General features: G+C 36.6%; 1 protein-coding gene across 4 annotated transcripts in view; it reads right to left on the reverse strand.

Moving 5' to 3' along the window:
- STIM2 (stromal interaction molecule 2) overlaps positions 1–27,528 on the reverse strand; it is a 60,353-nt gene that overhangs the window by 14,265 nt on the left and 18,560 nt on the right. For all 4 annotated transcript variants that reach the window (XM_031588449.2, XM_090139583.1, XM_090139581.1 and 1 more), the window contains exons 2-3: positions 13,197–13,327; positions 4,767–4,881 (exon numbers count right to left, since the gene is read on the reverse strand). In XM_031588449.2, coding sequence (XP_031444309.2) covers positions 4,767–4,881; positions 13,197–13,327 — 246 coding nt within the window. The remainder of the gene's footprint in view (positions 1–4,766; positions 4,882–13,196; positions 13,328–27,528) is intronic.

Genomic DNA, 27,528 nt, shown 5'->3' on the forward strand with positions numbered 1-27,528 from the left:
GGAGGTGAGGGCAGACCAATGGACTCTCTTGGGAAACCAGAAATAAGCATTCCATAATAGATATGTCCTCGACACTTCCTTTTAGCACCACAGAAGCTTCCTTCAACTTAGGAAGAAATTCCTTTAGGTACCTGTAATGTTTGAGAGTATTAATATAAAGAGCATAATACAAAAATAAACTGCAGTTTAACTTATTTTATAAAGCCAACCTTACGTTAGGCAACTTACTCCAGATTCCAAAATGATGCTGCGCAACAAGTGTCCAACCCAAAGCTTTATCCTACACAAAAGTACTTCAATGTTGAAATTGTTGTATGCCTGCTTCTAATCTATTTCTGCACGAGTGACATTCTAACACTAGGTCTGCATGTGGGACCTCAACTTCCCTTCCCTGAAGCACCACAGCAAAGCTCTGGAAAATTGATTTACAACAGCCAAAACATTCAAGCTTTCTTTTTATTCATGTCTTCTATGTAGTATATAGAAGTCAGAAGTATCGCCTGACTTGTCTCCAATAAGACCTTACAACCAGCATATAAATTTATCCCTCAACAGCATACAGTAGTGAGAAGTAAGCTGGCCTTCATTCAGCAGAAGCAGCAACAGCCTGCTGAAACACGATACAGGAGAACTGATGACATGAGTGTACTCAAAGTCAAGCAGGCAGCTGCAGTTCACCTCCATCAGCACTGCCAATTAGAACGTGACAACTCCAAGTGTGCTGAGGGAGTGACTTTTACTTATTTTCATCACCCAGAAAGAATACAGTAGATAGCAAATGGAGGAGCAGCAACTGAACGACTCAAAGTTAAACGCATATGGCATTAAGGGGTAATCATAGTAACCTTCCGTGTCATACCTATTTCTCCAAGTAGCTATCTTGAGAGACAGCATGTCAGCAACATGCCTTGAGCAGGCAGGTGTAAAAGCCACAGTGTTTACACCCCGATGCAGCACCTAGCCTCTAGACTTGCTTCAGCTGTTCTATTTTGGATACCAATTTTGGAGTTTCTTTTTAAAAAACAGCTGTAAAAACATGCTTGAAAGTAAAAGGAGCAAGATGACCCTGTATAAAGCTGTTTCTTGCTAACCCATATCCATTGCTCATTAGGAGATCAGGCAATAAATATGCTTTTATTCATGTTAAACTTATCACAAAGCACAGTGCCATGGAGAGGCAGCTGTAAAGTAAAATATTACAGTATCAGACCCAGTACTCTTATGGGCCTCCAACACAGATCAGAATACATACAACAGCATTACTTTACAGGGAATAGTGAATGACAGTCATATTCTGAAAGCTGAGAACAGACTAATCAGGCAAAACCACAATACAGACAAAAAATCAAAGTGATTCCATATCAAGCATGTGGAAGGAGTCCAAGGTTTTTACTGTAGCAAGACCTTCAGCAGCTGCATTATGTGAAATACTGAGCAACCAGTTCTTACAATTTTTAATTTAAATTAAAATTAAGTAAATGATGACCCTTTCTTTCCAGTGTAGCATTAAAAGCACAAGTTTAATTCCCTCTCATGCAGAATGCCTGTCTGCAGTACTGTACCCTCCTGCTCCAAATGGCATGTAGCCTTACATAACTCAGCCTTAGCTGGGTGCACACATGCTTCCAGCCTCCAGTATTTAAAACCTGAGACAGTAAACGAATTAGAAAGTGCAAGGCAACCATAACATCTTCATGGCATGCAGTTTAGTCCCAGCTGCTGCAACACTTGTGAAATATTACCTCAGATTTAAACAGGTGATTACACATAAATAAAGCCTTTAAAAAAAAAAATCTTTTCCTCTAATAAAGAAGGTACTTCAGGTTACCTTCTTTTACCATAGAAGAGCTTGAAAGAAAAAATACAGGACAGGGGAGAAACTTTTTTGTATTATAGAACAGTCCACCTGATGCACTCAATGCAGATTAAACACCAAATAAACCATAACGGCAAAAAAACAGTTGGCAAAACTAGCTTTTTTATAGAATTTACAATTAATTGAACAAAAGCAAACAAGTCACTAACTCCAGGTTTGACCAGAATAGATCTGTTTTGCTACAGAAAAAAAAAAATGAAGCCCCATGGAGCAATGCCACATTGGCAAGGGTGCAGCACCCTGTCCATTCCCCAAGACAGGATAGAGAAAGGAAAGAGCAAAAACCACAGCATAAGTTCATCCATCATCACCTCTGCTGCACAGCTACTGCCTCATAATGACCCTTATTAAAAAAGACACAGACTCTTCACCTTTAACTGAGCAATTACTAAGCCTGATACTTGAGAATAGATGATGTACTCAGTAAATGTGTAAATGATGATGAGTTTAAAAACCAGCCAAATGCCATAAGACGGACACAGGAACCACAATGAAAATGGATATATAAGCATAAAGAACAGATCAGCACTAATAGAAATCACAAGGCTTTTAAGAAACCAGTGTTTTCTATGCTGCAAACAAGCTATGCTAGTTCTTAGCCACTCCTCTGAAAAGAATTGCGTCTCCAGAAGCTTAAGATTGAGATTAAAAAATGTAAACGATCAGTATCATCAACTAAACTAAGTGATAGCTGTTTTGTACTAAGGACTCACCAAAACTAACTGGCAATGGAGCAACAATAGCCGAGATGCTGATTTAAGCTATGACATGGTTCCTCTTTTGATAGCAAAAAACAGCAGTCCCACAATTTCTTGAACTTGCACCAGCACAGACTGTCTTACATATTGAGCCAGGTAGGGACATCATGCCAGCAGTAATTAAATAGCAATATTCTAAAGATTTTCTTGCTTCAAACTTTGTCCATCTTGCATCTTAAAAAGCAACCGTAAGCTATTTGATAAACACTGAATACAAACATCCACACAAAGTAATAAGTATGGGAAGGAAAGTACAATTTTATTCTGTATGAACGTTTTCTAGACATATTATTTCTTAGTTTCTGAATAAGCAGAGATGCCAAGGGCACTATTTAAAGCCTGTAACTGTCATACAAATACCTCAGCAAAGTCTGAACCTACTGATACCACCACTTACACTGCTTTCCATAATCTTGCTTAATGCTGTCAAATTGCATTAAACTGGTACCACAAACTAGCAATTGAATTCCTAAAATGTCTAGGAAGGAAAAGTAATATCTTCCATGTTTCCCAAGTTAAATGAAAATAGATTTGAGAGGATTCACACTTTCTACTCATCACCAAAACCAAGCATGTTTATAGAAGAAATTCAGAGACATTTCAAGACTGCTTAGGTTTGATTCTAAGTTCTGAAAGTAGTGAAAAGGTTGATGATCACAGAAAGAGGAGTTTGGGAATCTCTGAATTACAGCAATTTAAGTGAAGATTTAAAACACCTAAACAACTTTTCAGCTTATGAGGAAAAATTAAAAGAGAAAATAAAGAAAATAAGAAAGCATCTCTATCAGCTGTATTTCAATTAGCAACATAAAGCTTAAATAGCTTTAGCTTAAATCTCACTTTTCCTAAAGCATCATTTATACCACCACACCATTAGTACCACTTGGGAGTTTCATTCTAGAGGGGGCTTTTTCAGTGGTCAAACAGTATCTTTAAGGAGATGTAGAACAAAGTCACTGTAAAGAGACAGTGAGATCTGACAGTACCCGCAAAATCTTTTGAGTCTTACACTGCTCACTACGTTCACGAGACCTGAAACAAATTATATCAGAACTACCTGTTTACAGAGTATTATTACAGCCAGAATTACATGTAGTAATTCCAGGGAGATTAATTCTAGGAACGATACTAGGGAGATGATTTTTTCCAATAATGTAGCTATAGTATTTTCTTTGCACACGATCTTTTGTGAAGGAAGACTTGCAGAATACTTGAAGAGATTAGGTAAAAAAAAAAAATCACTGGTTAAAATACAGACATTTATTACAACAAACTGTTAACCAATGGTAAATGCACATTTAAGTGCCCATGTTAGCTGAATGAATGAAAAGCACGTTCCTCTTTCCATTTCTGTCCTGTACCTACTTATTCTTGTTCAACTGATAGCAATTTCAAGGTCCCTAAAGCTCTTATCAGTAACACAGTACTTTTTGAAAATGTTAAAAAAGGTATTTTGCTTTTAAGAACTCTAACATCCCCAATCTCTAGAGTTTCATTTTAATCATTATACTCTAGACCATATTCAGCAATGAAAACAGCTACCATTTGATATTTGATATTGATATTTCATCCAAACTGAAGGAGTGTATGCTGGACCATTATTTCAATGTCCTGTATTCCAAGTTTTAAAAGACTTTACAAAATTTTATACTGAGAATTAGGTTTCATCGCCCAAAGAAAGTAATAGAGCGGAGGTGCACTGGAATTTCTACTTTATAGTAAAGTGCATAATGTTTAAAAACACCAGGATAGTATAAAGTGCATAATGTTTAAAAACACCAGGATAGCAACCTTCAGGGATTACTAAATTAAAAACAAGCTAATCTGGAATTTAATACCTGCAACAGGTACTTCCATAATCACAACCTCGTATCAATGAATTTAAGCTATCCTAATTTATTCACAATACACTCCGCAGAGCAAGTGGAAATTAACTCTAGCTGGACTAAGTGAGTTTTCAATTGGATTTATATGAATATCTATTCTCTGTGCTATAGGGTACCACTACCAATTCCTGAAGATGCTTAAGCAAAAGGTCATCCATTTACTACTCTGAGTGACTTGGTAGAAAATGGTTGAATTATGTCTATTTCAATAAGCACCATGATTTCTAGTTATTCCTTTTTACCTACCTTCAGATGTTTTCCATCGTCTCCATAGATCCTCAATAGTGATATGTTTGTCTTCTCTATGCAGGTGGCTATGTTTATTAGAAGCATCCTTATACTGCATATCTTCCCTTAGAAACTGAAGAAAACAGGAAAACATCTTTAATTCTCAAGTAATACTGATTTCTAAACAAAAACTGTAAATAAATTGGGCAGAAGAGAATCTTTACCATCTCTTCCCTATACAAGCAGCACAAAATTCAGGCAAGTCAAAAAAGTTTAATATTTTTACAGACTTGATTTGCAATTATTAAATCCTAGAAAAACTGAAGCAGCAGTTCCTCGTGTATTGACACCATTATTAGTATACCTTAGCCTTAGAGCATTGACAAGTATGTACCCTGTCAATCACTCTGCATACTTCCCCATTCTGAATAGATTTAATCTTCTTCACCTGTGGAAGGCAAGAGCATATAATATTTGAAAACGTATCAGTCCTTTACGGATAGTAATACTCCAATTCTGCTGTAGCAGTTAAAGCAAACTGCCTGAGGGATGAGAAGAGTACTAACATTACTACAGCCTTTTGAGTAACAAAAATTTGTTCTACTTAAAACTGAAAGACAGAAACCATCCTAGAGACAATTTTCTTCTTACTAATGATGCCTCAGTAGCAACATTCCAAGCACCAAAAAATTACACATAGCTGTTTCATTCGCAATGATTAATAGGAAGCCTATACACCAAAACAACATGTTGTTGGGCTACAAAGCCAGCAGAGGGAGCAGGAGTTAACAGATCTATTCACTATCAGCTCAGCAGCAGTCAGTTACACCAGCTTTTGGCTGAGAACAGCCTAACTTCAAATTTTCTTAACAAAAAACAAAGCTTTCAGATAGGAGAGAAGGAGAGTGGAAAATATCAGTTAAATACTCAAGGAAAATCTAAATTTGTTTTGTTTTAAATGAAGTATCCACACACAAACTCCTAGCTTGCATTTAATAATCAATATGTAATAACTCCTCAGGACAGGTTATGCACTTCTGAGAATTTCTCCATGGAATTCTGTTCACCTGTTCAGTCCCACCTACCTTATCCCTCTCAGATGCTGTGACAATAACAGTAACACCTTCCTTCATAGGCTCCTCTAACATAAAATGGTCACAATGACAAAGTTACAGCAAGAACATCTAGACCAGACAACGCCACTTTTCAGAGAAGGGATGCATTGCATTAGGAAGAGATAGGACAGTCAAATATGCTTTTTTGTTGTTGTTTAAAATACCATTATTTCAAAAAGGCCTAATATGGAAATTCTTCAGGAGGAGTTGTCTTAAATTGAAGAAAGCCCTAAAAACAGAACAATTCTGGTAAGAGAAAAAAAGGGGGGGAGAGAGAGGTGGGCAGATTTTTCTATTCTTCGTCACAGCAGCTAATCTCTCTTCTGTTGCCCTGGCCATTAAGTACACAAAGAACAGGCTAGAAAAAATAACTCTAAACAGAAGTTAAAAGAATAAGCTCTGAGGAAAAAAAAAAGCAGCTAAGGATTAACTTAAGCAGCAGAATTACTCAAAAAAAAAAAAAAAAGGCCTTTTAAAAAGACTATAAATTTGAAACCAAGAAAACAGATAAGTTACATAAAAATACATATTAACAAATGATTTTTTTCTTTATAAGTACTTGAAGTAGAAAGTGCGTCAAAAAAGAAAAAGCCAGACACCTAGATTAGATTCAAACCCTCAATTCCCAAAGGTTGGAGATAACTGTACTCCTACAAAAACTCACACCCCAGAGCCCAGAATTCAGCAGCATAATAAGGTATAGTGAAAACGTTCGCCCTGAAGCAAACTGAAGCTGGAGTCCTGTAACAGTTACAAGGTCGGGCGAGCCACCAAATTCCTCTTCAGAAAACCTTTGGTACTCCAACAGTTAACTCAAATTGCAGGCAACCTGCCACCAAACACTAGCCTGAAGCAAGAACCACCACCATCATAAAATTTTGATCCTTCTGAAGAAAAAACACAAACCAAAATCCAATACAGGTCTGACATGCAAATAGCATTAACAAACTAGAGCCATGCATAACACCACAAAAAAAAAAAAGATGCCAGGCAGTTTGAGTACTGAAGTTTCAAAATACCTTCGCCTGTTGAGGAGCAAATGAGTAATTGCATTCTTCTGCAAAACAGTGGTAAACCTAAATTAACCACTTTCACTTACTACAGAAAGAAGCATTTATCTGCTGTGTTTATTCCTTGTTCTACAGTAAGACTCAAGTTTATGATTTCCAGTTTCAGAAGCTTAAAATAGACTCAAACTGACACACTTACTTTAAGAGCAATTAGTAACATCCAGTGTTACTATCTCCCTCCAGCAACTATTCATTTCTACAATATAATTCCCTCCAGTTTTATTATTTCCTTCATTTTATTTCTTCAAAGGACACTCAAAAAAAAAAAAAAAAAAAAAAAAAAATCGAAGTTTTTAACTACAACCCTATCTTCAGATACAGCCAGTTCTAAAAGCAACCACCATTAGATAGTCTTTGGGAAGCCCTGTTGCTGTGTATTTTCTATTGCTATCAGATACATGGCACCCGGCAAGAATGGTCTGAAGAGAACATGGCACACAGCATTCACCATTTCTCCCTGTAGAAATAGCTTCTAAAGATGTGAAATAAGGCAATGTATCAAAGCCTATTGGACACATTACTAGAGAAACAAAGCTGTTCCCATAGCTGTGAAGGCAGAAGCTACTGTATATTAGAATTACCTATAATCCTAAACCTAGAATTTCTACCAAAAAAGACGATTAATGCAGTTCAAAAGAAAATTTTAATTATTCTACGTCACAGGCCCTTCAAAGGAAGCTGAAATTTCCACAAGCACACTTCCTTGTAGCAAGACTGCCTGACTGCAACGTTCATAAACAGGTGCAGACAACCACATACTAGCTTAAGTAGCTCCACAGAGGCACAGCATGAGGAAGATCTGGTTCAAAACACCATTGAACAAGTTTTTATGCAACAGTACCCGTGATAGCACCCACTGTTGTTCCACAGGACTCCCTGTGCAGACAGACAGTGACACGAACATCACATCTGGGGGCAAAGCAGGCTCCTAACTTGCCTGCCATGGGAAGGAACTGCTGCATGGACGTGCTCCAAGTAGCTACAGGGAAAAAAGGCAGTTCCCATTTTATCAACCTGAGACAAACACATTAGCAGTTGAATAACATTCAAAGTAAACAAGACCTCTTCACACATCTGCAACATGATAACTAAAACTTAAGAGTAATCTCAAGAGTAAGCCAATGGCTTTGGGGGAAGAGTTTTGTCAGTCATGCTAGTGAGTACATAGGGCATACTCGTGCAAGATCCATGTTCTTCACACAATGTTTTTGCACAGAGAAGTAAAATGAACTCACAAGATATCCTTGAGATGCAAAGCAGCTGAAGCATTTGCAGTGTGAGTTGCTTAAGTAGACATCTCTACAACAGAGCACCTTGCCCAACAGTCTGACTCTGAAGCACTGACTACTTTACATAATTATGAATATCAGTGTAGGGACATTTATTATAAAAATGACAACAAAATCAGAATACAAAACGTCCTTCTAAGTTTCCTTACTATCTTGCTGTGTGTACATATGCAAACAAGAAACAGAAGCTCAGGTTATAGCTGTACTCCTCCCAGCTGAAATGACAACACCTGCAGTAAGATCCTGGAGCATAACAAGGTCCCAAGACACTAAACAAAGGGAGATGAAGCCTTCCAACTTCATTACACAAAGTCTGTAAGTTTAAAAACATTTGGATGGATGTCTTCAGAGCAGGCTCAGAACTACATGTAATAGCTCTCTGCCTTGATACCTCTAAAAACTAAAACATATTAGCTTGTAAATTATATCCATACTTTCCATCAAATGCCCATCCAAACTCTCTACCAGACACATTTTAAGAAGATTACATACAGATGTACTTATCCACCCGTCAAAAAATACTTTGCTAAAACTTCTCTCAAGATTTAACAGTCAAAAAGAACAGAGATACTGAGTATAGATTTGGTTATCTTCAAGAACACAGAAGGGGTTGCTCACTTAGAGACATCATGAGTTCAATAACATCAGTCAAATGTTCTTTTCCATCTCATGCTTTAATGCTCCTAAACCCAAAATATTCAAAGTGTTAGCACCACATTAACTTGACACTTAGTTCTTCAGGATTTCCAACCATGGAATTGCTTGCAACTTCCCTGAAATGTTTAGTCCTTACCCCCCGACCAGAACAGATTATTGAAATGAACAGAGTTGTCATTTAATCCAGTAAATTACATGGGCTGTTGTTTTGTTTTTTTTTTCCCCATATACAGAAACACACAATTACTTAAGGAATTTTACTTAAGGAATTAAAGAACAAAGACATCCACAGAATTCTTATACCAACTTATCTTCACAGCTTAACAGCTCTCTCTGGAGTAATTTGGAAAGTTTCAAGTTGAAGTAGTGTGTTGCATTTTATTTCTTCAGACTCTAAAATAGTAATATTAATGCATAATATTTTAGTTTAGTAACCTTCTAAAGCAGAGAGTGATGTGTGCATGCATCATCTTAATTGATGAAAGAAAAGAAGCCTATACAGCCAGGAACATATCACTAGCAAACTAATTACACAGTAAAAGTGAACAGCATGAGCTGATTCTCCTCTACAACAAAAACATTAATCACACATGAGCACCAAAGACAGAGTGCAGGAAGGCATACATTTCCCAACTCACCCCAATTGTAGAAATTACTGATTTTTCCACTGAACTGTTAACACTTGACTACTCTATCTCCTTCATTTTGACTTCCTACTGGATTTTTTGACAGTTTTGGATTTTGGTTGGTTGTTGGGTTTGGGGTTTTTTTTTTTTTGTCTTCTTTTGGTTTTTTTACTCCAATTCATCACCTTTGAAACATACTCTCTCATGACACTGCTTCTTCCATCTCTCTTGGGTTATTTGTGTCTTGGATGCAAATATGACCTCAAACCCTCAAATAACAGCTGTACAGAGCATGCAGGCATTATGAAATGGTCACTTCTACTTCAAAAAAAATCTTCACCTATCAAATTTATTACAGCCAAAGCACTGTTTTACTATTCCTGATCAGATCATACAAGCTATTTTTCTGCTTCAACCACTGTACTGGAGACAGTTTTCCTTTCTTCTTCATTATGCAAGTGTATTCTAAATAAAATATGAAGATATTAAATCAAATATTAAACCCAAAGATTCCACACAAGCTCTAAATTCATGCCACTGGCTTTTGTGCGTAGTAGACAGAGTTTAGACGTCAGTATTTCAAAAACACCAACTTATCAATTTCCTACAGTAATATTTCTTGAGGAAATTACTCGATGCAGGATCCACATCTAGAGCTTCTTTGGAAAGAGAAGAAAAAGCTATAGAATTAACAAGCGTGTAAGTCTGTCTTACTGCTTGAGCCTCACCTCTAAAACAGGCAGTATATGCATGGTGTAACAGATGCTTCCTGAAGTGGATAGCCTCCCACGGCAGATGACTAAAATCTCCATCAGCAATATGTCCTCCCTTTTAGTTACCCTTCAACAGCCTACATATTTAAACCAACATAAACAATTGCAACCTTTTGTACATAAATAGTAAAATATTAGTAGCAGGAGTCGGAATTGATAAATTCATATTCACCTACCCTAACAATTAATACAGACTTCTTTTTCCATCTTTCCTTTTTCCCCACTCTCTACTGCATCATCCTTTGGTTTTCATGCTGGTATCTTACTCTAGAGAAACTAATAACTAGACAGTAAAGCGTAATCTATTATCCAAATAATCTTTCTTTTTTCCTTTAATTTTTCTATCTTTAAAAGTCCTTAGGTTATACTAAGTAGTCTAACACATCTATCTAACAGATAAGGGGAAAAAAATCTAACCAGTCTGCACTAACTAGATCCCCTCTATCCTTCTTAGTCACTGAAATACATTCACTGAGGTCATCTAATAAATCCCATGGAATAAAAATTAGAAAAAGTTTAAATCAAGCTTCCTACATGAACAACAAACAAGTTAACTACAAGCTTTTTTCAGCTTCCAGAAGGCCCCCAGTTACAGTCAAGTTTTTAAGGAAATAAAGTGGGGTTTTTTTGGTTGTTTGTTCTTAACAAAAGTACAAGCTTCCTTACTTCCTAGAGAAATTTATGGAATGGTTTTACGCGAGACTGCTATTTTACAGAAAAAAATTACAGCAAAGAGGGGACATGAGAAACTTTAAAAAAGATTCCTGGAGTTACTGTTAGGGGTTCTCAACTGAATTAGCAAATTGAAATAGCTAAAATACTTTAACGGCTTTATCTCCTGTTACCTTTTCTCACTCAAAATAACTTATTTACAAGAACTTCCTTCCTTTCTGTAAATATACACTTGTAATCATAACATTGTGTTAGTTCAGCAGAAATTTAACGTGCTTTGTTGTATTTTTCCTGCCAAATAAAAAACATGGTGAATATCACTATGATGCTCTTCCAGGAGTCTTGTTGTAAAGAAAAACCATGCAGCACAGAACAGTAGGAAATCTACAAACTTCTTGTTAATACCTGTATTTAAGCAAGACTTATTTCCAGTAAAGTGGTTTATTAATTATCTGTTCTCATCTTTAATCAAAACAAGCAGCACTGTCCACTCTTACAGTTACAGAAAACATCTGCTTCTGAAGCAGTGTCTATTAGGACACATTTTGTATATATTCTACTGTATCTACTGTAATAAGGTAACCAAGAAAATATATTGTTAAACTATCAAATTTTTAAAGATTGAGATCTGGTTACAAGCACTACAGAAACATACAGATCACAAATTTAATTTACAATTAAAATGCAATTTTTATTAGCAAACCTGAAATTAATATCTTGGAAGAAAGTACAACTGTGCAAATACACACTATTTGCAGGAAACTAAATGAAGAAAAAAACTCATGTAATTTTTTTTATTAAACACTTCAATATTTTTAATAAATGAAGTGGCAGAAAAAGGGTTACATTTCAGATATCTTAATTTATGCACAATGAGTATTTTGAACATACAGTTTCAGAAATCTTGCATGCCACTTATAATAGCATCTCTTCAAGAACAGCTCAGGAAGAAACTTAAGTTCAGAAATAAAGATGAAGCCCACTGGAAACAAGGGCAAGCTAATAGAAAGCCAATAGAAAGTTTCCAATGCATAAGTATTTCAACATTTTCTTTTAACTCCCATGAATAACAAATGCAGTGCAAGTCTAGAGAATCATACAATCCTGAAAAGCTGTTCAGAAATCTCACAACCACCAGAAGTTCAGTTTACATGCTGGATTGTCCATATCCTGAACATCATGATGAGCAGTGCTTAACTGATGCCCCATGGCATATTTTGAAATACAGGGTGAATTTTTTTCCTCAAATGTTAAGTATGTTATTTTACTTGGGATCATTTTCCCCATTGAATAGCATTCCTTCAGAAAATTCCTGTCAAGCATCACTGCCAGTTTTCACAACCATACAGAAGAGAACCATATTAACCTTCAACATAATTCACAACTTATCTCATTCAGTGAAAACAACCTGCCCTACAGAGTTATAAAATAAGAGATGAGAAATCAGACTTTTCCCACTCACCTTAAAACCACATGGTAATACCATTTTTAGGGGACACATTCATTCCCCTTCCTTTCTCCCATCAGAAAGCAGGAGAAGCAAGAACAATGAAACTACATGGATTTATCTTCATTCCTCCAAAGTAAATCTCAGATCCAGATGGTCAAGTTAAATAAGTACAAAAGCAAGATCTCTCCCTAAGTCAGCAGAAGAATGCCTACCAAACTCATTCAAGCACAACCATAAGCAACCATGCTTAAGGCAGGTCTGAACAACAAATCTTCATTAGTTGATAGGATATAATAGGACCATTAACCTACAGCAGAAGGTTCTTACTACTTGCCCATAAACAACATATAAAATGTGACAACAAAAGACTGTTTTAGAATGTCCTTAGTAGGTATTGTAGCATCTGAAAGAGATCTGAGGTAAGCAGGAAAGTCCAGCAATACCCTGAGAAAAAAATCTTAAGAAACTAAAATTAAAGTTGGTAGTTCAAATCAACTCTTAGTTACCCTAACTGCAAGCCAAACTAAGGCCTGCCCCTTAATGCTAATCACAAAAATATCAGCTTTGTGTGTGAGCTTTTAAAGTTTTTCTTTTAGGCTAGAACAATGGACTAATGTATTCCATTTTTGACACCTCCAGAAACCAGACTTACCTTCCACATTTGGCCATAAAAAAGGGCCAAATTTTAAAAAAGGAACAACTACTCGAGTTCTGGAACATCAGAGCAGCTATGTAAAACAGGGAGAAAAAGGACAGACCTTGCAGGTGCACAAGTGAGGGCTTTCTATCCTCTCACCTCATCACTTTCATCTACTTCAATTCCACCATCTTTGTCATCATCCATTTGCTTATGGATCATGCGAAGAGCTTCCAAGCTGAACCGGTCCTCCTCAGTAAAGCACGGTGGACTGAGAGAACTGCAGGGATCTAAAAGGGGAAAAACAAATCAGAACAGAAAATATTAGTTACTGTCTCTCTAGAATATGATGATTCCAAGCAAGACACAGGATGTGAGTTTTTGTATGTGCATATGTATTTGACTGCACTTAGCCTTCAGATTATGGATAGACTGCAAATTTTTACCAAAAAATGAAAAGAAAAACGTTCTCTTTAACCAGCCTCACAGAAGAGGCTGGGATAGTTAGACTCCTGCAATTCCATCCCCCACCCTGTAACTATCTCTACTTCTATCTGTCAGCTACTCTCCGTGATCTATCACTGCAGCACCAAAGAAAGCCACTGTCTCATTTCCAACGTCCTTCCAGAAAGCCTGGCAAAAACAAAGTGGAGGAGGATGAGAGCAAGAATAAGTTGTCATGTCCTACAATCACAGCTTCATAAGCAAATAACAAAGGAATGATAGCTAAGCTGCAGTGATACTGCAGGTAGTATGCACAGGCAAAATACACACATTGCAAGTGAAGAAAGCACATCAAAAAGAAAATGAAACTGACAAAAATATTTGATATCTCATAACCCTGTACACGCTGATCAAAAAAAGCAATGTCACCACAGAGCAAGATTCCAGGTCAAAAATAGCATCTTTTCATCCATGATTATTACAGAATGCTCATGATTTGTGTGCATCTAATGGCTTTACTTCCACCTATGTCAAATCAGGTATCTGTTCTTCACCTTCTACATGACATGACAAATACTGCTTAATTCTACAATGTATAACAATCAACCCATCATTAAAGATTTACCTTTCACAGACCTTTTCATTAGTTAATAGAAAGTTTAAGTAGTTCTGATGCATTCAGAACCAGATGATAGGAGATGCAGAAGAATAAGAAATGTTTTTTGTTTGTTTGTTTTTTTAAGTTCAGCATTATTTCCCACTATATTGTCATTATTAAAAGTCACAGTTCCAATAAACTACAGCTAGGCACACCAATAAAAATACAATTGGAGGCAGCATGATTATCTTTTGCTTCTTCTACTACCTACCAGAAGACTAAGCTTTCATGTTGCAACAAAAGATATTAAAGGTTCATTTATATGTAACATGAATAAAACATATACAAATTGATAGGATCTAGGGTTTACATAGAAAAAAACCTTAACATACCAATTAAATTGGCATGATTCTGCTTTTGTGTCTGTTATACATTAAAAAATAATAACCATTAAGAAACGCATAGAAAACTCTACTTACATAAAGCTACAAAGTTGAAGTACAAAGCTGGCAAACAAGTAATTACTGAGATCTTGGACACATTAGCAAAGCTAATCCTACTACAGACAGACACGAGTCCAAAGCATTCTTACTTCATATGCAAGTTTCATTACAGAAAAATTGACAGTTCCATCTGTGTCCACATTTCAACTAAAAAATCCAACACAGCTGCACTATCACAAAATAAAAAGAAATCTCAGAGATGCATGAAATAGCTGTAAAAAAAAAAAAAGACAAGTAACTAAATATTAAACTAACCCATCACAGTTTTCAGCTTTGGAATGCAACTTGAAAGAAGCAACACTTCAAGTTTTTGTTTTTTACATTAAAAGACAGTTTTAACCTGTTTAACTTGTACTTCGTCCTAATTCTTATATAGTATAAAATATCAAATAAATAGTTAACAGTTTGAAAGCACTCAAATGCATTTCCAGTTTTTTCAGCTGAAAGGCCAGTTTTTCAGATCACAAGCCTCAGACTACACCTTCTCACACTGAGGTTGATCAGTTTCCTAAACAGAGTACTTATAAATACAGTTCAGTTGGAAGGGGCCATCAAAAAATTGAGACCAACTGCTTGACCATTTCAGTGCTAACCAGAAGTTAAAGCACATTTGAGAAGGTATTATCCAAATGCCTCTTGAATACTGAGGGGCATGAAGTACCAGCCACCCCTCTAAGAAACTAGTTCTACTGTTTAACTAACCCACACAAGTGAAGAACTTTTCTTTATGTCCAGCCAAACCTTTTTCGCTTATTTAAACATGAAGGCACTTGAATAAGCTATAGCTCTTCAGAGAAGTAAACAGGCTGCTACTTATGCTTCAAATGTTCCGTGCTCTGGTCCCAGGAACACTTGGTCTCTCTCTTAAAGGCAGAATTCCAGTTGCTGCTTTTTGGTCTGAGAAACATACAACAGGAACACATCAAGTGCAACAGAAAAAGATAACCCACCCTAAACAGAATCCAGATTTACCTCCAAGCTTATTTTGATGCAATCAAGTTAAAAGCAACATTACCAGACTAACAACTGTCAACCCCCTCTGCAAAGAACAACCTCAAAAATACAAAAATAAATTTACAAACCCACAACTATTCATAAGAATACCTACAGAACCCTAACCAAATCCAAAAAAGGCTCTAAAATATAGCATTTTGCCCCAATGGCAAAGCAGAAGCAATTCAAAGCCTGTGGTTATCAGAAACTTCACCCATTCAGCCAATTAGGATGAAAGACATGAGAAAAAGCCTCACAATACAGCAAGCACCATAAATAAAAAGCCCAGCAGCAACAAGTGAAAAGACTATTTGGTAATTCATTTCTCACTTGGAATCCACTCCACACAATGGTGTTCTAAGATTCAAAACCCTCTATTACACTTAAAGGACAAACCTAATTTTTAAGTCTGGACTACTATATGTATGTGCTAGGCTGACATGCTGTCACAAATAGTTGAGTTCAAAATCATTATCACAGAAAAGAATACAAAGACAGTATCAAGTATTCATTCAGTGAGTGTACCTGGTAACTTAAATTTGATCTTTAATGAATAAATCAACAGGAATCAATGAAATAAAAGCAAAAGATGATGTTCAAGTGAGGAGAACAAGAAGCACACAAAGCACACCACATTGTGAGGACGTGCCTTCAACATAGATCAGAAGTGTAGAAATTTCAGACATTATGCTCATGGTAAGGAGGGAATTTGTCACTGAAATATTAAGCATGCAATTAATGGCTCAAGAAACTTGGCAGAAGCTTCAGGTGTAAACCTTAATCCTGTCTTGAGTAAGTCAGAGGCTGCCTCCTAGCCCTGACAGGGCAGGAAACAGCAGTCCTCACCAGGCCCTGTTACTAACTGCTCTTGCGAGAGCCAGTCTGAGAAGGAACTGAGTTCAGAGAGATCCAGTTCACAGGAAGCTGTCTGTTCTTACAAATAAGGGGAAATTAGCTCTTGGTTCTCCCTCTCCCTTTTAAAATGAGCTAAAATAAGACAAAGCTACATGAGAAACTTCAAGTTGAAGTTCTGAGCTGTAGCATCGCAGCTTTTCCATCCCACTTCCTGACGGTAACAGGACTTCAGCTTACAGAGTGACATTGTCAACACAAGCCGGTAAGGAAAATTAATTACACCCATATCTTCAAGTGTTCATGTCAGCAAAGCCCATGAATTTTATTTTAGGAATACACACGGCTCCAAAGCAAAAGGGTATAAGATCACAACACAGCCTGTCATCTATCCTGCATTTACTTTTCCCCAAACCGTTGGCAGCGTAAGAGACTGCAGAATGAAGATGAAGACACCAACAAGCAGGCAGCCCTGCAGTTATTGCCCCTATTCTGCACATGGACTCCGGAGCATCAGAGCTGTAATGGTGCCCAAAAGTGTGTCACAGGGACTCTTGTCAGATGCTTGCAGTTTTGATCTAGTCTCAAAAGCACCGTAAAGGCTCCTCAGTAGCTCGAGGCACCTCTTAAGAGTAAAGGGACACAAGAAATCTTCAGGATTCTCAAGAGTACGTGAAATCAGGTGCATGCCTTGAAATTTCCAAATTAGTGTGCTCAAAGGAGCTTGTTGTTGAGAATTACTTGGACAAGTTGGTTACAACACATCATGCTTGTTCAGCACTCACCAAGAAGGAACAGTTATTGTTTTTTTTCCCTTACACTAGCCTTGAGCAGTCCCATAAAAGCCTACAATGTTTCCATGACTGCCTTTTTCTGATACATTCAGGAATGTATCTTGTTCTGCTAGCTTTACAGTTCCCCATTACTAAGAGGCCATCTGGGATAAAGGGAAGCCTCACACAAAAGGCAAACACTATACTATAACATCAGCTTCTTAAGCACATACTCCAAGCTCAAAATAACTGTACTTCAAGCTGTGATGACAGAAGTGGGATTTCTCTGCATTTTTCAGAGTCAAAGCAGGTGGCCACAACACTCCCTGCCACCTCTCCACCAAATGCATCTTCCTCTCACTACAATTACTATTACCTTACAGCTTACATTTCTTTTTGTGATTTAGTTTTACACTGCACTTCAATACACTCCATTTTCTTCAACTCAGGAAAAGAAAAACAAAACAACAATTTTTAAAGACATGGGTACAAATCTGACCAACACACGAGATTACCAGTGTCTTGAAAGCAACCGTTTTCACAAATATCACCACATTTTAAACACCTACTTACAATAAAAGCAACAAACATTCAACTTCTATCTTAAATCCTTACGTAAGGTGTCATTAAAATCTTCAAATGCTTGAAGAGAGAGCCTCAGATTGAGCTTCATTTAATCTTTCAATTAACAACTCCCAAAGCAAATCACTCCTACTCTTAATAATTAAACTCCTCCATATGACAAGTAGGCTGAGCAGGATAACAGTTAACTTGACAATGTTATTTGTGACATTTATTTAAATGATGAGAGAAAAAAAAATAAAGTTCATCATTGCAGCATATCTTTCCACTAAAAAATGTTAAAACAACAGACAATTTTGACAAAAGAGTGCAGAATACATTTATCTTCTAATCAAAACATTCATGTTACTTAAATGAGTTTTCTGAAAAGCAGTATGCAATAATACTAACGACAGCAGGAAAAGAGGAAGGGGTGCATGGGAAAGGAGAAAAGAACATCTTGCTGTCTTTGAAGAATTTTATAGCTCTGCAAAGCTTCACATTAGCCTTTTCTGCCACTACATATTAGAAGTTCAGATAATTTTTTCAATTGCTTCTATTAACTTATACAGTACAGATGAAATTAAAAAATGAAACGTCTGCAAACCCTGGAACTGGAATACTGTTTCTAAATATACATATAAAGTATAATTATTTAACATTATACGTATGAAGTATAACATTAGTAATTAATAACACAAGGAGAGGCTGGGAGATGACTTGCAGTTCTGCTCTGAAAGAGCTGCATTCTTTAAAATCAACTAAATAACCTTCATTTAACAAGAAAAGACACCTTAAACAACCTTAAGATAAATCAACATCCCTTCAATTTATGCACAATTGATCTTTGTATCAGTTTCAAATCTGTTTTTGCCACTGTTGAGAAGCGTCCAGTTATTCTGCTATTTCATTATCTTTGGTATTTAAAGGTTGACTATGTTGACACAGGTAGAAATTTGATGAAGACAGACCTGGGTTTTATTTTCCTGACAAATCACCATCAACTTCTGTTTTCACCACACCACCAAAAAGTAATTGGGAATTCGAATAATTTCTTTTTTCCTCCCAGTAGCACAATGAAAACTAGTAACTAACAGCTCATTACCTAAAGAAGGAATTCTAGTGCTACCAAAACCAAGTCTTAAGGTAGGTTTCAATTGTCACTTCTCAAATCTTTACCAGATCAAAAGCAGTGAAAAAAACAGCAGGGCAGACATGGTTAATTTTTGATCACCTGCTAAGATACAAAAAGCAACTTGCACAATTTAAGAACTTTCTGGCAATAACTGTTTATTCAAACGAATAGATGCAAAAGGAATACAAGAGAATTAAACTTCATGTCAAATCTAATTTTCCTTTTACAGATACAGAAGCAACAATTCCAACAATGCCTGTTGAAAAAGGAAGCTATCATATAGAGTTCTGAATACATTACTCATGTTATGGATTGTTCTAACAAAAACTAAGTATCAGTATAAACATTTCACTTAGATTGTAAGTTAATTAGCAAACTTCTAGCTTCCAGCAAACAGTACTTCTCTGTGACTAGACAGAAGTCAGGACAACAGATTTGTACTCCTTCATCTCCTTTGCACACCTTCCCCTGCACAAGGGGAGCAGAAGCAGCAGCTGGACCACATGAGTATAAAATGTTCAAAGCCAGCCGACTTGAAAGAGGAACTCCTGCTAGCCCCAAAAAGCAGTACAACACCAGGAGATGGAAATGTATCCTAAGCCAGCTAATGACAATTCTCCCTTTTTTCTCCTTCCAACCTGATCTATAAACAATATTTCCTATACATACATGAACAGTAAAGAAAAAAAGGCAAATGTCTAATATCTCCTCTTAGCAATTTAGAGAGGTGTATCTCACTTTAGTAAGCTTTATTATATACAAGAACAAAGATAGAAATTTAATTGTTTCAAGTTCAGATATGCACACTATTTAACACACCTTTTAAAATGCATGATATACTTTTTACTGCAATTACTAACATCTGAAATTAGAATATATTCAAGAAAACAAATTCACATAGGTTCAAAAATGGTGGACGTTCATAAAGCAGACCTGCAAGAGGAAACAAACCTTAACTCAAACAAAACGACACGACAGTTGTTGTTTGCCTTGCATTACTTACTTTTAGAACCCACAGTTATAAAAGAACTAGGACTATGAATTTAGTAATCAAGTTCATGTGTCAACAGAATACCAATTAAGCTGATTACACAAACTACAGGTGCATATTCATATAAACTAAATGACTGTTAGTGCATAGCATATCTAAGTACATAATGGTTAGCTAAGCTTTCTACGTGTTTTAGGTCTAACTAGTTAACTTCTCCTACTGTAACAACTTCCTCCTTTTCTAAGGATGAGAAATTAGAAATAGATGTACTTTATTCTTGATCATTTATGTGAATGCACGCAAAAATCTGTCAGCTCTAAACAAACAAAAAACGAGAATAGCATAGCATTTAAGCCACTTTATAAATTTGGTCAGAAAATCAGATGTAAGGATGACCTGCAACTGCCTAAAAGTATGCTCACATGGTATCTGCAAACTTTTTGGTAACTAAATTCTGTATTAAACCTCATCATCTTGCTTAGAATTGCATACTTATTAACACCTCTGCTATGAATTAATCTCACAGCCTGATCTTTAGCCTTCCAGTGAAAACTTGCAGTCAGTACTCGATGTACCAATCTGTATTAGGATACAGTTCATGAGTTAAGCAGAGCATGGACCACTGCATTTCTCAGTAGAGGACAATGATCTGCAGAATAGAACAACCTCATTGCTGTGGCATCACTCATAACTTAAGTAGTTCCAACTTTTTATGTTGAAAGTGTAGTTCAAACCATCAAATGAAAATGAGAGAGCAAAATCACCTGAAAAGGATTCCCAACCTACTAAACCTTTTTTATTCAAAATTATGTAAAAGACAAGTGTTAAGAGATATGGTTCAAAAACTTAAAAATACCTTCTAAGACCCAAACCATTTCACATTTAGGCGATTAGAATTCAGCATCCTAAAATTATAAATTAGAGAACTGTTTTTAGTCATCATTTTCATTTAAAAATACACATGAACTTACATCCAAGCAAAACCAGAATAATTACACTTATATTTGTTTTCACATGTGATTCGTAATCATATCCTATATCCATGAATCAGGCACATAAGTATGACATTGCTGACATTACTGAATTACTTCAAGTCTTTTACACCATCTGATCTAGTACATATATTATTAACTGTTCTAACCAAGGAATCAAATTTAATCCTCTGTAAGCAGCATCTGTAGCATCATCAAATCCCTCACAGTTCCTGTAACAACATGTTGTCAGAATGTATTTATACTTTAAAAGAGCATATCAGAATTGTACAACTGAAGTCTAAACTACCAAAACGTAATATTATAATAAAATAAACCTTTTTTTCATTGTAAACAATCTGTTAGAATTCTAGTGTTTGAGCATTAAATTTATTAGCCTATGCCATGTTTATACTTTCATAAATACAAAGGTGCTGACTGTAGATTAATTTCCTTTAATTGATAAGGTCATAATTAAACAATTCCCTCCAGCACTAATTTTGAGCACATACAAATATCAATTTCTCTAAGTAGTTCCATTAGCCTAGGTGAAGATTTAGTAGTGCACACTGCTAGCAAGTAAAGGACGTTTTAATTCCAGAAGCTTACACAAACAGCTCTGCAGTTAGCACTCACATCCAACTCTAGATTGTACAACCACACTGCATAACTGGCAGTTCTGCTCCTGCTAATACACTGCCTAATATTTTTCTTATGACAAATTCCACCAAGTGATAAACTGGGCTGTTATCCAGTTCACCTTCATGGTTTATGTGATGCAGATAAGATCCAAATGGGCCCCTTCATTTCATTTTTAAGGTTTTAGAATGTGTGGAGGGGGGAAGGAAGGAAGAGATATTCACATATATGTTAATAGTAACACATCATTGTCTTGCTGCTCAAACTTAACACATGCAGTTATGAGAGTGTTAGAATAAACCACAGATGTATATTTTGGCTGACAGGGTTTTGATAAATGTATTCTTGGGTCTGCGGAAGTAGTAGTGAACAGCATAGTCAGCCAACACTTATCCCTTAGATGTTAAACTGGGCATTAAAAAAGAAGCCAGCTCTAATATTGCGAGCAGATGCCAACCACTACATGTGGAAAAAGAAAACAGGAAACCTGGATCACCCTAAGACCTCCAAGACTCAGAATAAGCTACATACTGTAGTCAAACTGATTGCTAAAAGGTGCATTCTAGCAAAAAAATAGTTTTTCCCTTCAAAAACAGATGCACACCTTCAATATAAATTTGAAGCAGTAGGCTTACACCTCCAGAAAAAAATTGAGAAGCCATACACAATAGTAACGTGTAAAACTCCTGAATTCTCTAGGTTTGCCTAAACAACACACATTGCTAGCTAAGTGCTATTTCTCCATCAGTTGTTCCCCAACAGCACAGACGCAACCAGGAAGCAAAGAGCTAAGGCAATCATTCCACATAAGCTCTAAAGAATAAGTCAAAGCACAGTTCTAAAGCGATTCCAAACTGTTTGTACCCCCGCCTTCCTGCCCCATACTGCTCTCTTCCTTGTACCAACAAAAGCACATTTGTGCAACCATGCTGCAGAAAGGCTCAGGGAACTAATTCAGCATGAAAGACTTGCAACTGCAAAGGAGAAACCAAAGCAGAAGCAAGCAGAACTGCACAGCTTCTAAACCTCTCATACAGCTGAACTCAGCCAGCAACACAGCAGGTGAGCAATAAACAAAAACAGAATAAATGTAATGGAACAACATCCACACTGCTGAGAGAAACTCTCGTCCCATATCTTAAACCCTCACTACTGAGATCCACAGGACAAGGCTGTGCCCTAGAACACTTGTTGCAGATAACAACCATCAAGTTGAGATGAAGACACACACGCAGTCACCTGCAACAAGCTGGTGTGTGGCTGCACATAACACAAAACAGAACTCTACGTATTCCTTCATTCAAGCTAATTGTTTTGACCACTTTCCAAAACGTAAGAACCAGAATACGCAGGAAGATTTCAAAATGCAAGATCTAAACACACACAACAGGATCTGTCCCAAAGCCAGCCAACTGACACCTGTCTACACAGCACCAGGGATTGGAGGCTTTCATTTTAAATTGTTGATTTCATAACAAAAGAATTTCCTGAAGAGAAGAAACAGCCAGACAGGTATTTACAGAGAGCTCAAGGAAAAGCACAAAGCAAGTATGAAGACCTTTAACACTGTGACAATTGAGATTGCAACCACCTGCAAAAGAATACTCAAAAATTAAGTTTAATGTTTTGGTTTCTTCCTCTCTCCCCAGTGCAAGTTAGGTAGATGATCAAATGAAGGACAGTAATCTCTTTCCAGATAATGACTCTTCAAGAATACTTCCTGACAATTATACATAAAGCTAACTAAAATTTTAAGAGTCTTACAATATACTTTAAACACTAATAGTGACATGCATCTGCCAGATTTCAAAAGACTGGAGCTTGACAAATGATATACCAGATTTTATTTAAACTCCACTGGATACACGCTGTAAATGGAGCTGGATCTCATACACTGAATTACCTACACTTCTGATACTTACTCGCTGCAAAAGGCACAAGGAGAAAAAGTGGATCAGTGCCAAATTCCCATGCAAGTGTTTCCAATACATTACTCTTTTTAAACATCAAACATCAACAAGTACAGGCAATCCATCATTTCTAATCATCAAAATGAAAATAAATTCCAAAAGGTAAGAAAGGCCGCCTGCCCTTAATGAAATCAAAAGCCAGTCAGAAACATGAAAGAAACTCTACTTCAGTGTTCAGTTAAGATTCTATTCCCCTAGAAGCAAATTTCAATCACACAAGACCTTCTATTTCCCACAGAAAAAGTATCACAAAATATATAGAAAACAGTTGTTTTAAGAAGTGTTGGAAAGTTTTCATACTGAGAAGAGACAAGAAAACCCACTCAGGTATTCAGAAATCCTCCACCATGCAGATGAACTCAAAGCCTTAGAAGTGCTCCAGACAGACCAAAGAATAGCAATATTTGCATATGCAGCCACTGCATGAAAAGTGAATCCAAGTCAGAAAAGAAAGGCTGCCCTTTGTTGCTCTGAAGTTCAACATCATAATGGTAAACTTGGTATGCTCACCATAGTCTAAGCAGACAGCTATCCTACATTTCTCATTTCCAATATCTATATTATATCAGCCTATACTAAACTACATGAGTCACTTATTGCCCTGCTAGCTCAGCAATTATCATTCCGCACCTGTCAAGGAATAAACACATGTATCAGTATAGGTAAGGGGCTGATCAGCTGGAAAGCAGCTCTGCAGAGGACTTGGGTATCCTGATGGATAACAGGGTGGCTGTGAGCCAGCTGTGCACCCTTGTGGCCGAGAAGGCCAGTGTTACCCTGGGGTGTGTTAAAAAGAATATAGCCAGCAGGTCAAGGAAAGTTATCCTCCTCTGTTCAGCCCTGGTGAGGCCACATCTGGAGTACTGCGTCCAACTCCAGGCTTTTCAGTTCAAGACAGGAAACTTCTAGAGAAAGTCCAGCAGAGGGCCACAAAAATGATTAGGGGCCTGGAGCATCTCTCTTATGAGGGAAAGTTGAAGACTTGCTGCTGAGAGACTGTTAAGCCTGGAAAAGAAACTAAGAGGGGATATTATCAATGCTTATAAATATTGAATAGGCAGCAGTTAAGTGATGGCACCAGGCTCTTTTCAATGATGCCCAGCAACAGAAAGGGCAATGGGCAAAGATTGGAACACAGGAAGTTCCATACAAATATGAGAATGAACTTCTTTATCCTGAGGATGATAAAGGCTGCCCAGAGAGACAGAATATCTCTTCAGAAGTCTCCACAAAACCCTCCTAGATGCTTTCCCATATAGCCTATTATAGGGAACTGCTTTAGCAGGTCCTTTCCAAACCCTACAACTCTGTGACACTAACATATCCAGGTCACTCCTGCTTTGTTTTGTTTTGTTTTTTAATTTGTTTTAAGTAAAATATTGTATTGTTTGACTGTGTATACACGCAAACACACTGGCAGCATGCAGCTGATTTTAACCTTTTTTTCAGAGGCTTATTTTGATTCCAGTACTAGCACACATTCTTAAAACTTCTGCATTTCAAATCTTGGGTTTAACATACTTGTTCAATTTTATAAGGCTTAGGAAAACAAAATGTTTCAATCTTACATAAATTCAAGGAGACTACTTATTTTCAGAAAGCTACGCTTGTTCAGTAGTCATGTGAAGAGGAGGCTATGGTGATTAACAGCCTGCAATCACTTGACAGCAGATGGTAAACTCTATTCTGCAGTGGTAGACATGGTGCAACAGTCAAATACGTGCTAAGAAAGCCAAGTTATACAGCAACTAAGTCTTTTTTGCCAGGAGAGCATTGCAGTACTATGGCAAGCTATCCAGAAGATGCAGAATCTTCAGGAGATGGCCAGAGAGCTACAGATGACCAGCTCTGGTTCTGATGACACTCTTGTTTTATAACACAAGACTGAATTCCAGGGGGTACCTTTCAACTAGCATCTGTCATTTCCTTGCAAACGGAGACATTTTGTGTAAACAACCTTGCAAAGGCAAAGCTAAAGCTGTACTTAAACATGACCAGATCCAGTCCCAAATAAGTGGGGACCTGTATTATATAAGTGAGATATCTGTAGCAGAAATAAACAGCCTTGTGCAATAATTAAAAGAAAAGAAAGTTTCTGGCATTATTCATTGCTCCAAGGGGATTCGCTGATTTTATGGTACATGACATAAACAGCTTCACCTTTACTTTCACCAACTTAGCTGAGATTCTCTAAAGGTGAAAAGAGATCAAGATTTAATAGCTCTATTAACATTCATACAACAGTTTGTAGGCTAAAAGAAGGGTTAATTTCTTTTGCAGAAGTTTAAGAGAAGAAGAAAATAGAGTTGTTTCGAAACAACTCTTTCACTGTTTCTATGAGCAGAGAAGGTAATTTATGAACAAGTGTTACATAAGTTACTGCACTCCAACTGCAATCTCGATCAAAATAAGATTCAAGACGCTTGCAGCTAACTTACAATCAACAGAAGGGGGAAGGGAAAGGAATTACAGAGAAGCGTAGCAGAAGTATCTCACAAAAAACATCATATATATTCAAAAAAATAATCTGTGACCATTAGACTTGATCCACACTTTCAAAATGGAAAGCTGCAAAAATTGCTGCAAATTAAATGCACTAAAACAGAGAAGCAACTAAAATCAGAACAACTGAAGTAGAATTAAGGAGATCTGCATTAAGTATTAAGATCTGTTTTAAATATTAAAGCAAACAACACCCTTAAAAGGTACCCAATTTTATTCCCACACAGGTTCTTAAACAAAAAGAAGTTCCACCTAAACAAGAAAAACACTGATAAGAAAGCCCAACTGTAATCACCTGCAGCAGCACCCTATAGAGGAAGCCAATTCAGGGTTTATAAGAATTAATTCCAATCTTTTGTGAACAACACCAGCTGTTCCATGTAACTGTACAAGCTGTCAGCTCGAGCATTACTGAAAGGTGGGCTTTAATGCACTTAAAAACCTTTTCTCTAACCTTTGCCAGGAAGAGCTTATTCAGGGGAAAGATAAAACATTTCGTATTTAATCAAACAGCAAAGCAGTATGCAAAAATCCATGTGAGCATGATTTAAGTTTACTAATTTATTAATGTAAACACTTGAATTTTCATTGTTTTGCTTTTTTGTTTTTTTGGGGTGGTTTTTTTTTGTTGTTGTTTTTAATCTACAAGCTTGGAGAATACAGAAATCAGTAGGGAATATAAATTAGAGTAAAGTTTAATCTCTGCATTTCATAAAAGATTCTTTGTTCTTTTTTTTAAACAGTAATTATTTCAAACCAAGTTTTAATAAACAAATCTAAACACTGGACTTCTTTAAATTCCCTTGTTTCATGTGAGATCACATGGGCTATTGGTTTACTTATCCCTTACAAAAGATTTTCTGTTTTAGTAAGACCTGATTAATAGAATTCTTTTAGCTAGACAATTAATTATACCATGATTTTCAAGGTAAAGACATGACTGCAAGACTACTAAACTAAGTCAAAAATTAAGCACCTACTATTTCAAATATATAAAGTAAAAATTCACAGCAATTATTTAAAAACTTTATAATTTGAATGTTCAGACTAGTGTTCAATCTTTCAGCAATGACAATTCTGCAAATATCAGCAGAGAAGAGTAGAAAAATTAACAGTTCAAAGCTCCTTTTATGAACACTTAATTGTGCTTTCCCATAGGAGAGGTCAAACAAACAGAAGAAACCTTGAAAAGTCAGACCAGTAAGCTGGCAAATGGAATATCCAACTACAGAACACGCATAGTCTCCATACTTTTACTCAATGGTCCCCATACTTTTACACTAAAAGCATGTATCCCATTTAGTCTAAAAACAAGTAATTTCTGCCCATTCTAACATGGAACACTATATATGAGTGACACACTCCTTACATGAATGCAAGCACACTATTTCCTTACTTGCAGGGCTTTCTACCTGCAGGCTAATTTGAAATGACTCCAGTACCCTTGCACCCCATCCCTAGAGGTGTTCAAGACCAGCTAGGATGGGGCCCTGGGCAGCCTAATCTAGTGGGTGGCAATCCTGCCCATGGCAAGGGGGTCAGAACTAGATAGTTTTTAA

Source organism: Phasianus colchicus, chromosome 4 (assembly GCF_987193195.1).
Source record: "Phasianus colchicus chromosome 4, bPhaCol1.hap1.1, whole genome shotgun sequence".
Taxonomy (NCBI): domain Eukaryota; kingdom Metazoa; phylum Chordata; class Aves; order Galliformes; family Phasianidae; genus Phasianus; species Phasianus colchicus.